This window comes from Bombina bombina, chromosome 1 (assembly GCF_027579735.1).
Source record: "Bombina bombina isolate aBomBom1 chromosome 1, aBomBom1.pri, whole genome shotgun sequence".
In the NCBI taxonomy this organism is placed as follows: domain Eukaryota; kingdom Metazoa; phylum Chordata; class Amphibia; order Anura; family Bombinatoridae; genus Bombina; species Bombina bombina.
Window position 1 is genome coordinate 840,412,169 of NC_069499.1, and position 12,064 is coordinate 840,424,232.

Below are 12,064 nucleotides of genomic sequence, written 5' to 3' on the forward strand. Positions count from 1 at the left end.
CAAAAAGCCGTTCAAAATTATTCTAAAAACAGACATTTGCTTCCCTATCTATCTGGCCTAAGGCACAAAGATTGCCGAGGATAGCTAACAGCAGTCAGCTGAACTTTAAAGCTGGGGAAACGACTATTGAAGTCTTTGTATAAAGTATTTGCCCAAACGGAATTATATCCTAACTTAGGAGAATTGATACTTTGAAATATTATGCTAATCAAAAGGACACTTTTAGAGGTTTTTAGACTTCATTTAGAGACATTGCAATTTATTAGGTCTCCTAACTATTTAAATATAAATACAATTAAGATAAGATCTAAAGGTTGTTTTTCAAGGTTCAAGGATTTGTAAAGATTCAAGTTTGACCAAAAATACAAGTTTGGAAAAACGGATCTTAAAATTATTTGTATTTGAAGTATTAAATTCTGTGGGAGTTTGTTTCACATTTTTTACAAAAAGGTATTTTTATCAATTCATTCTTATTTTTAACAGGGAGACGTCCTTTATTTTATTTTTATTTTTTTTTTAAAAGTCATTGTTTAGACTGCATTGATGAATAGGCTGTCATTACAGAATTTTTAAAATAATAAAAAATATTGTTTGGTATACAAACCGTAATATTAGCATATCATTTCCAAGCTTTAAGCGCTGCTAATTTTTTAATTCTTGTGCACACTTTATTTTGTTTATTTGAGGGATAAACTTATTAGCAGCTGGAAACATATTTAGGCGCTCCTATCATACCACACTTTAAATACAAAGCAGAGCAGGGTCAATAGTTGGAACATGACATGCTCTAAAGGATTAGAGTGTGACATTTCTCACCTATAATGACAATTTAGTTTATTTCCTACGAATATGTGTTAAAGGGACATTAAACCCCAAATTTTTCTTTCATGATTCAGATAGAGAATACAATTATAAACAACCTTCCAATTGACTTCTATTATCTAATTTGCTTCAGTCTTTAGATATCCTTTGTTAAAGAAATATCAATGCACATGGGTGAGCCAATCGCACGAGGCATCTATGTGCAGCCACCAATTAGCAGCTACTGAGCCTATCTAGATATGATTTTCAGCAAAGGATATCAAGAGAATGAAGCAAATTAGATAATCAAAGTAAATTAGAAAGTGGTTTAAAATTGCATAGTCTTTCTAAATCATGAAATAAAAAATGTGGGTTTCATGTCCCTTTAAGTAGTCACACAGGTTTTCTAAGTTTGTACAAAGTATTTTTCCCACTACATTAACTTAACAACATGCACATTTATCTTTAAGAATATGAAAACTCAGTGAGGGCTTAACAGACAAAATCTAATATTACGTGTGGTTTAGTGGCAGTTTAATGTTTGCGTGTGATTTTGAATCTTGAAAACACTTTAAAATCAAAATTTAGATAGCTGCAGTAATATTAATTCATAATAAAATATAAATGTGCAACCTCAAGGAGTATTAAATGCACTGGGCTGGAGTTATTGAAATTATTACTTACCTGAAAACTATGGAAGAATATGTCTATCATTTCAGCAGATTGATCTACTCTGTGTAATCTGGGAACCATGACAAGCTTTAGACCCTAAATTGGCCCTGATGGTAGATCTAGTGCAGTGTTTCTCAACCACGGTCTTCAAATATCCCCAACAGGCCAGGTTTTCATTGTAGCTGAACCAGTGCACAGGTGAAATAATCAGCTGATGGGTGAGAGCAGCTTCGTAACTATGGTTACTGATCAGCTGATTACTTCACCTGTGCACTGGTTCAGCTATAATGAAAACCTGGCCTTTTGGGGGTATTTGAGGACCGCGGTTGAGAAACACTGATCTAGTGTAGCAAATAGATACGTCTAATAAATGGTGTCTGGACTAAGGAAAATACCCCTTTTGCCCTTCCTCTACTAAATATTAACTAAGTTCTTTACGTAAACTGGGCTACCTGTGCTTATTGCACCTTAACCCCTTAATGACCAAAGCACTTTTCCATTTTCTGTCCGTTTGGGACCAAGGCTATTTTTACATTTTTGCGGTGTTTGTGTTTAGCTGTAATTTTCCTCTTGCTCAATTACTGTACCCACACATATTATATACCGTTTTTCTCGCCATTAAATGGATTTTCCAGAGATACCATTATTTTCATCATATCTTATAATTTATTATAAAAAAAATTATAAAATATGAGAAAAAAATGAAAAAAAAACAAAACACTTTTTCTAACTTTGACCCCCAAAATCTGTTACACATCTACAACCACCAAAAAACACCCATGCTAAATATTTTCTAAATTTTGTCCTGAGTTTAGAAATACCCAATGTTTACATGTTCTTTGCAAGTTATAGGGCCATAAATACAAGTAGCACTTTGCTATTTCCAAACCATTTTATTCAAGTTTAGCGCTAGTTACATTGGGACACTGATATCTTTCAGGAATCCCTGAATATCCCTTGACATGTATATATATATTTTTAGAAGACATCCCAAAGTATTGATCTAGGCCAATTTTGGTATATTTCATGCCGCCATTTCACCGCCAAATGCGATCAAATACAAAAAATCGTTCACTTTTTCACAAACTTTCGGTTTCTCACTGAAATTATTTACAAACAGCTTGTGCAATTATGGCATAAATGGTTGTAAATGCTTCTCTGGGATCCCCTTTGTTCAGAAATAGCAGACATATATGGCTTTGGCATTGCTTTTTGGTAAATAGAAGGCCGCTAAATGCCGCTGTGCACCAAACGTGTATTATGCCCAGCAGTGCAGGGGTTAATTAGGGAGCTTGTAGGGTTAATTTTAGCTTTAGTGTAGTGTAGCAGACAACCCAAAGTATTGATCTAGGCCCATTTTGGTATATTGCATGCCACCATTTCACCGCCAAATGCGATCAAATAAAAAAAAAAGTTCCCTTTTTCACAAACTTTTTGTTTCTCACTGAAATTATTTACAAACAGCTTGTGCAATTATGGCATAAATGGTTGTAAAAAAATTTCTGTGATCCCCTTTGTTCAGAAATAGCAGACACATATGGCTTTGGCGTTGCTTTTTGGTACTTAGGCCGCTAAATGTGCATCACACGTATTATGGCTAGCAGTGAAGGGGTTAATTAGGTAGCTTGTAGGGAGCTTGCAGGGTTAATTTTAGCTTTAGTGTAGAGCTTAGCCTCCCACCTGAAACATCAGACCCACTGATCCCTCCCAAACAGCTCTCTTCCCTCCCCCACCCCACAATTGTCCCCACCATCTTAAGTACTGGCAGAAACTCTGCCAGTACTAAAATAAAAGCTATATTTGGGCTTTTTTTTTTTTTTTTAAGAAAAGGCATATTTACATATGCTGCTCTGAAGGACCCCCCTTTAGCCCCCAACCTGACTGATCCCCCACCAAACAGCTCTCTAACTCTCCCCCTCTGCCTTAATGGCCGCCATCTTGGGTACTGGCAGCTGTCTGCCAGTACCCAGTTTAGAATAAAATTGCTGATATTTTTTATTTTTTCCCCTTTTCTGTAGTGTAGCTCCCTGCCCCACCAAAGACCAACCCCCCACCCCCTCCTAGATACCTCCAATTTATATATATTTTTAATTTAAATACCCCTTTCTCAAACTTTTTAAAGTTATAGTTTCTGTAGTGTAGTGTTCCCACCCGCTCCCGTCCCGTGCACGCGCCCGCCCGCCACCCCCCGTGCACGCGCCCCCATCGGCCCTGCCCCCGATCCCTCCCCCCTCTACATTACCCGGCCCATCGATGGCCGCCCACCCGCCTCCCAAGTCGGCTCCCACCCACCAACGATACCGGCCATCGATGTCCGGTGCAGAGAGGGCCACAGAGTGGCTCTCTCTGCATCGGATGGCCATCTAGAGTTATTGCAGGATGCCTCCATATCGAGGCATCACTGCAATAACCGGAAAGCAGCTGGAAGCGAGCAGGATCGTTTCCAGCTGCTTTCCACACCGAGGACGTGCAGGGTACGTCCTCAGGCGTTAACTGCCTTTTTTTTTTGAGGACGTACCCTGCACGTCCTCGGACGTTAAGGGGTTAAAGGGCCATAATACCCAAATGTTTAAACACTTGAAAGTGATGCAGCATAACTGTAAAAAGCCGATTAGAAAATATCACCTGAACATCTCTATGTAAAAAAGAAAGATATTTTACCTCAAAAGTTCCTCAGTAGCCACCTCCCATTTTAAAGGATTTCTATGCAGCATTTTAGTGTGTCTGTCCCGGGACATCTGAAAGGATGGGCTTCGTGCACTCTCATATTATTTCACCAATCAGGTAAAGGAAGCTTACTATGAAATCTCATGAGAGTTAAGTCAAATCTCATGAGATCACAGTAAGAGTTCATGACCTCAGCACTGCTGATGCTGATTGGCTGCTGTTCATTTCTTCATTTTCTTTAGTTTTTTTACCTGCAGCTGGGAGCAGCTGAGTGTAACTTTTTACACAGAACTTACTCTGCTGAGCTGAGGAGATTGTGAGGTAAAATATCTTCCTTTTTTACATAGAAATGCTCAGGTGATATTTTCCTGTCAGCTTTTTACAGTTATACTGCATCAGTTTCAAGTGATTTAGCATATGAGTATTATGTCCCTTTAAGCTAATTGAAGGTTAAAAGATCATTTTGTCACTCTCTGATTGCCCATTGCTATATGTCTCTGTACAAATTCACTTTTCACTGTTTTGTTGAAAAGGTCAATAAAAAAATGTAGTGAATAAAAATGAAATGAATAAAAAATGAATACTAAATGAGTGAATGAAGAAAAGTACCTGATCCTGCAACCTAGCGGCATGCTCTCGCACTGAATGAAGGATCTCCTCACTCTCAAGTGCTTGCTCACGACTTGCAGACAGGTCTCTCTGGGTGGCCTGAAGTTCTTGGGTCAGCTGGTCAATAGCTTCCTCACAATGATCTAAATCTGAACATTTACTTTCCAGTTCATGTTGCAGAACTAGCAGCTCCCCTCGCAAAGCAGAGAGATGGGAATCTCTCTCAGACACCTGGAAAGAAACATTAACCAATTGGAAATCAGCCTGCAAATTACATTTCAGTAGAAAAACGTATTGATTCCAAATTGCAAAAACATTATTTTTGTTTTAAAATGTGGATAATAGAGCACTTTTAAGAGTTATTGCATTGTAATTTGAATTTAATTAATATATATAAAAGTAGAAAATCAGGGGTAATGTGGTCTCAGTCACATAAACCATTACATCTAAACTTGTAAAAAATTAAACAGATTATTTATTTGTTGTGAATTATTAAGTCTGTTCTAATGCAATTATCCTTTGAGCAAATGTTCGTTGGAAGAAAGAAATCAATAAAGAGACAGCAAAAGAGAACAAAGCGAAAAAAAAGATAGAGAGGGGGAGAGAAAGCAAGAGAAAGGATATTGGCTATGTTAGAACTGTGGTGAAGGATCTATTCCAATCCATTAGAAGAGTAATGAGGCATGGTTTTTGCATTATTTACAATAAATTAAATTCCAATAAACTACGAAGCCAAAATAAAATACAGTTCTAGTTTGATTAATGAAAGCCTGTGTAAAATTCACGAATCCCCCATTTATCATACTTAATGCAAACAAAGTTCCCAGAAACCATTCTGCAGGCCTTCAGGGCTGTCCGGTGCACCATTGGCTGCTGGAATTTAAGATTGCACAAGCAACTGTTCATGTAAATCTTACCCCCTCTCAGCTCTGGTTAACTGTTTTGCTCAAATAAAAGGTATCACAAAACACATAAAAAAAAATTCACAGTACAGTTGCACTCAAAATAACACTGTCTGATAAAAATAATTTTAAAAAATATTGCCAAAAAAAGTTATAAGGGCTCAAAGATATGGATGGTCAGTAAAACTTTGCTAAAACAACAAATCTAATGGTGGACTTTTGCACAGTGCTGTGTATATATATATATATATATATATATATATATATATATATATATATATATATATATATATATGTGTGTGTGTGTGTGTGTGTACATGTGTATTTATGTGTTTTACTGTATATTTACTGTACATATTTCACATTGCAATGCTCTTCACTTACAGGATAATGTCCTTTTTATTCTTAAATACATATTTCTAGATACCTATACCTGCATATCTATTCTTATTGATATATAGGTATACATATAGGTATACATATGTATTTTAGACGAACAGTATCAGATATATACAGAAATAAATATTTTATAATAAAAAGTACATTATTTTCTATGTGAAAATAGGAATGTAAAATATGCATTTTGTGCATAGTGTTTCTCAATTAAGAACTTAACGCGGTCAGGTTTGCGCGCATGAAAACTTAGTAATCTTAAGGCGCATTATTGAAATATTACATATTAAAATTAAAAATGAATAAATATTCTGTAAAAGATATAAATATATTCTGTTGATTATTTGTAATATTTTACAGTATGTTTTATAATTATTATTTTTTTTTATATTTTCTATGTAATTTATTTCAATAATGTGCCTTAAGAACACTAAGTTTTCATGTGCACTAACCCGACCACGGCAAGATCTAAATTGAGAAACACGATGTGCAAAATGCATAGAAAATAATGTACTTTTTATTATGAAATATATATTTCTATATATATCTGACGCTATTCATGTAAAATACACATCTATACCTATATATCTATAGGAATAAATAAGCAGGCATAGTTATATAAACATATATAGAGAAGTATGTATTTAAGAATAAAAAAAGACATTATCCTGTAAGTGAAAAACATTGGAATGTTAAATATGTACAGTAAAACACATTACTACATAAATACATATGTAGACAACAAAATTTATGCTTACCTGATAAATTTCTTTCTCTTGTGGTGTATCCAGTCCAAGGGTTCATCCATTACTTGTGGGATATTCTCCTTCCCAACAGGAAGTTGCAAGAGGACACCCCCAGCAGAGCTGTCTATATAGCTCCTCCCCTAACTGCCACCCCCAGTCATTCGACCGAAGACGAGCAAGAAAAAGGAGAAACTATAGGGTGCAGTGGTGACTGTAGTTTAAAAATAAAAAACACCTGCCTTAAAATGACAGGGCGGGCCGTGGACTGGATACACCACAAGAGAAAGAAATTTATCAGGTAAGCATAAATTTTGTTTTCTCTTGTAAGGTGTATCCAATCCACGGGTTCATCCATTACTTGTGGGATACCAATACCAAAGCTTTAGGACACGGATGAAGGGAGGGACAAGGCAGGAACTTAAACGGAAGGCACCACTGCCTGCAAGACCTTTCTCCCAAAAATAGCCTCAGAGGAAGCAAAAGTATCAAATTTGTAGAATTTAGAAAAAGTATGAAGCGAAGACCAAGTCGCCGCCTTACAAATCTGTTCAACAGAGGCCTCATTTTTAAAAGCCCATGTGGAAGCTACCGCTCTAGTGGAATGAGCTGTAATTCTTTCAGGAGGCTGCTGGCCAGCAGTCTCATAAGCTAAACGGATTATGCTTCTCAGCCAAAAAGAAAGAGAAGATGCCGCAGCCTTTTGGCCTCTCCTCTGTCCAGAGTAGACAACAAACAATGCAGATGTTTGACGAAAATCCTTAGTAGCTTGTAAATAAAACTTTAAAGCACGAACCACGTCAAGATTGTGTAATAGACGTTACTTCTTTGAAGAAGGATTAGGACACAGTGACGGAACTACAATCTCCTGATTGATATTCTTATTAGATACCACCTTAGGAAGAAATCCAGGTTTGGTACGCAACACTACCTTATCTGTATGGAATATCAGGTAAGGGGAATCACACTGTAAGGCAGATAACTCTGAAACTCTTCGAGCCGAAGAGATAGCTACCAAAAACAGAACTTTCCAAGATAAAAACTTGATATCTATGGAATGCAGAGGTTCAAACGGAACCCCTTGAAGAACTTTAAGAACTAAATTTAAACTCCATGGCGGAGCAACAGGTTTAAACACAGGCTTGATTCTAACTAAAGCCTGACAAAACGCCTGAACGTCTGGAACATCTGCCAGACGCTTGTGCAGAAGAATAGACAGTGCAGAAATCTGTCCCTTTAAGGAACTAGCTGACAATCCCTTCTCCAATCCTTCTTGGAGAAAAGATAATATCCTAGGAATCCTGACTTTACTCCATGAGTAACTCTTGGATTCACACCAATGAAGATATTTACACCATATCTTATGATAGATTTTCCTTGTGACAGGCTTTCGAGCCTGAATTAAGGTATCAATGACCGACTCGGAGAAACCACGTTTTGAAAAAATCAAGCGTTCAATCTCCAAGCAGTCAGCCGCAGAGAAATTAGATTTGGATGTTTGAATGGACCTTGGAGTAGAAGGACTTGCCTCAGCGGCAGAGTCCATGGTGGAAGGGATGACATGTCCACCAGATCTGCATACCAAGTCCTGCGTGGCCACACAGGTGCTATCAAAATCACCAAAGCTCTCTCCTGCTTGATCTTGGCAATCAGACGAGGGAGGAGAGGAAATGGTGGGAACACATAAGCCAGGCTGAAGGACCAGGGCAATGCTAGAGCATCTATCAGCGCTGCCTGGGGATCCCTTGACCTGGACCCGTAACAGGGAAGCTTGGCATTCTGACGAGACGCCATCAGATCCACTTCTGGTTTGCCCCATAGTTGAATCAGCTGGGCAAATACCTCCGGATGGAGCTCCCACTCCCCCGGATGAAAAGTCTGCCGACTTAGAAAATCCGCCTCCCAGTTCTCTACTCCTGGGATATGGATAGCTGAGAGATGGCAAGAGTGAACCTCTGCCCATAGAATTATTTTTGAAACCTCCAACATTGCCAGGGGGCTTCTTGTCCCCCCCTGATGGTTGATATAGGCTACAGTCGTGATATTGTCCGACTGAAATCTGATGAACCTGACCGCAGCTAGTTGAGGCCAAGCCTGAAGAGCATTGAATATCGCTCTCAGTTCCAGAATGTTTATCGGAAGGAGGGCTTCCTCCTGAGCCCACGAACCCTGAGCCTTCAGGGAGTTCCAGACTGCGCCCCAGCCCAGAAGGCTGGCATCTGTCGTGACTATAGTCCATTCTGGCCTGCGGAAACTCATTCCCCTGGACAGATGGACCCGAGAGAACCACCAGAGAAGATAATCCCTGGTCTCTTGATCCAGATTTAGCAGAGGGGACAAATCTGTGTAATCCCCATTCCACTGATTGAGCATGCAAAGTTGCAGTGGTCTGAGATGTAGGCGGGCAAACGGAACTATGTCCATTGCCGCTACCATTAGGCCGATTACTTCCATACACGGAGCCACTGACGGCCGAGAAGTGGAATGAAGAGCACAGCAGGAAGTTAGAATCTTTGATACCTGACCTCTGTCAGAAAAAATTTCATTTCTACTGAATCTATCAGTGTTCCTAGGAAGGAAACTCTTGTGAGAGGGGAGAGAGAACTCTTTTCTTCGTTCACCTTCCACCCGTGAGACCTCAGAAAGGCCAGAACAATGTCCGTATGGGACTTGGCGATTTGAAAAGTCGACGCCTGTATCAGAATGTCGTCTAGGTAAGGAGCCACCGCTATGCCCCGTGGCCTTAGAACCACCAGTAGGGACCCTAGAACCTTCGTAAAGATTCTTGGTGCCGTGGATAACCCGAAGGGAAGAGCCACAAACTGGCAATGCCTGTCTAAGAAGGCGAACCTGAGGAACTGATGATGATCTCTGTGAATCGGAATGTGGAGATAAGCATCCTTTAAGTCCACGGTAGTCATATATTGACCCTCCTGGATCATAGGGAGGATGGTTCGGATAGTCTCCATCTTGAAGGATGGGACCCTGAGAAATTTGTTTAGGATCTTGAGATCCAAGATTGGTCTGAAAGTTCCCTCTTTTTTGGGAACTATAAACAGATTTGAATAGAAGCCCTGCCCCTGTTCCTGCTTTGGAACTGGGTGGATCACTACCATAACCAGCAGGTCTTGAACACAACGTAAGAATGCCTCTCTCTTTATCTCGTTTACAGATAATTGTGAGAGATGAAATCTCCCCTTTGGAGATGAAGCTTTGAAGTCCAGAAGATATCCCTGGGAAACAATCTCTAATGCCCAGGGATCCTGGACATCTCTTGCCCAAGCCTGGGCGAAGAGAGAGAGTCTGCCCCCCACTAGATCCGGTCCCGGATCGGGGGCTACTCCTTCATGCTGTCTTAGAGGCAGCCGCAGCTTTCTTGGCCTGCTTCCCCTTATTCCAAGCCTGGTTAGGTCTCCAGACTGGTTTGGACTGGGCAAAATTTCCCTCTTGTTTTGCATTAGAGGAAACTGAAGCTGCGCCACTCTTGAAGTTTCGAAAGGAACGAAAATTATTCTGTTTGGTCCTTAACTTATTGGACCTATCCTGAGGAAGGGCGTGACCTTTTCCTCCAGTAATATCAGAAATGATCTCCTTCAGACCGGGCCCGAATAGGGTCTGTCCCTTGAAGAGGATGTTAAGAAGCTTAGACTTTGAAGTAAAGTCTGCTGACCAGGACTTAAGCCAAAGCGCCCTACGCGCCAAAATGGCAAAACCTGAATTCTTAGCCGTTGGCTTGGCTAAATGAAAAATGGCGTCAGAAAAAAAGGAGTTAGTTAACTTAAGAGCTTTAATCCTGTCTAGAATATCGTCTAACGGGGTCTCCACCTATAGAGCCTCCTCAAGAGACTCAAACCAAAAAGCCGCTGCAGCAGTAACTGGGGCAATGAATGCAAGAGCTGGAGAATAAAACCTTGATGTATAAAAATTTTCTTAAGGAGACCCTCCAATTTTTTATCTATAGGATCTAGGAAAGCACAACTGTCCTCGACGGGGATAGTTGTACGCTTAGCTAGGGTGGAGACTGCTCCCTCCACCTTAGGAACCGTCTGCCACGAGTCCCGTATGGTGGCATCTATGGGAAACATCTTTTTAAAAGCAGGAGGGGGAGAGAACGGCACACCTGGTCTATCCCATTCCTTAGTAATAATTTCCGAAAACCTCTTAGGGACTGAAAAAACATCGGTGTAAACAGGTACTGCAAAGTATTTGTCCATTTTACACATTTTCTCTGGAACCACAATGGGGTCACAGTCATCCAGAGTCGCTAAAACCTCCCTAAGCAATAAGCGGAGGTGTTCAAGCTTAAATTTAAACGCTCTCAGAATCAGACTGAAGTAACGCCTTCCCTGAGTCTGAAATGTCACCCACAGATAGAAGCTCACCTGCCTCGGCTTCTGAGCATTGTGAGGGTATATCAGACACAGGCAATAAAGCGTCTGAAAGCTCTGTATTAATTCTAGCCCCAGAGCTGTCTCACTTTCCTTGTAGCCCTGGCAGTTTGGAGAATACCTCTGTGAGGGTAGCATTCATAACTGCCGCCATGTCCTGTAAGGTAAAAGAATTAGACGCGCTAGATGTACTTGGCGTCACTTGAGCGGGAGTTATAGGTTCTGACACATGGGGAGAGTTAGATGGCATAATCTCCCTCTTTTCAGTCAGAGAATCCCCTGGAGATAAATCTTTAAGCGCCATAATATGGTCTTTATAGTTTATAGAAATATCAGTACATTTGGTACACATTCTAAGAGGGGGTTCCACAATGGGTTCCAAACATATTGAACAAGGAGTTTCCTCTATGTCAGACATGTTTAACAGACTAGTAATGAGACAAGCAAGTTTGGAAAACACTTTAATAAAGGTGAAACAGCAATTAAACAAAAATGTTACTGTGCCTTTAAGAGAAAAAAACTAGCACTTAAACTGCAAAACAGTGAAAAAATACAGTAAAATCTTTGAAATTTTTACAGTGTGAATAAGGCACTAAAGCAGCATTGCACCCACTTGCAAATGGATGATTAACCCCTTAGGCCCCAAACCGGATTGAAAAATGTTAAAAAACGTTAAAAATCAATTGAGCACCATGCCACAGCTCTGCTGAGGCTCCTACCTGCCCTTAAATACGATTTTGTGCAGAAATAACCCCTTTGAAATGGTTCTCAGATGCCAGAGGACTCTTCTAGGGAAGCTGGATGTCTCAGTCTGTATTAAAACTGTGCAGTTAGAGCGCTAAAATAGGCCCCTCCCACCATGTACTGGATGTCAGAGGGACCTTAACCC

General features: G+C 39.9%; 1 protein-coding gene across 2 annotated transcripts in view; it reads right to left on the reverse strand.

The window, feature by feature from the left end:
* The window catches only part of PMFBP1 (polyamine modulated factor 1 binding protein 1), a 347,880-nt gene that overhangs the window by 128,024 nt on the left and 207,792 nt on the right, over window positions 1–12,064 (reverse strand). For both annotated transcript variants that reach the window (XR_008400176.1, XM_053699461.1), the window contains exon 21: window positions 4,750–4,980. Coding sequence is in view for 1 of the 2 variants with exons in the window: in XM_053699461.1 (XP_053555436.1) it covers window positions 4,750–4,980 (231 nt within the window). In the remaining variant the exon portion in view is untranslated. The remainder of the gene's footprint in view (window positions 1–4,749; window positions 4,981–12,064) is intronic.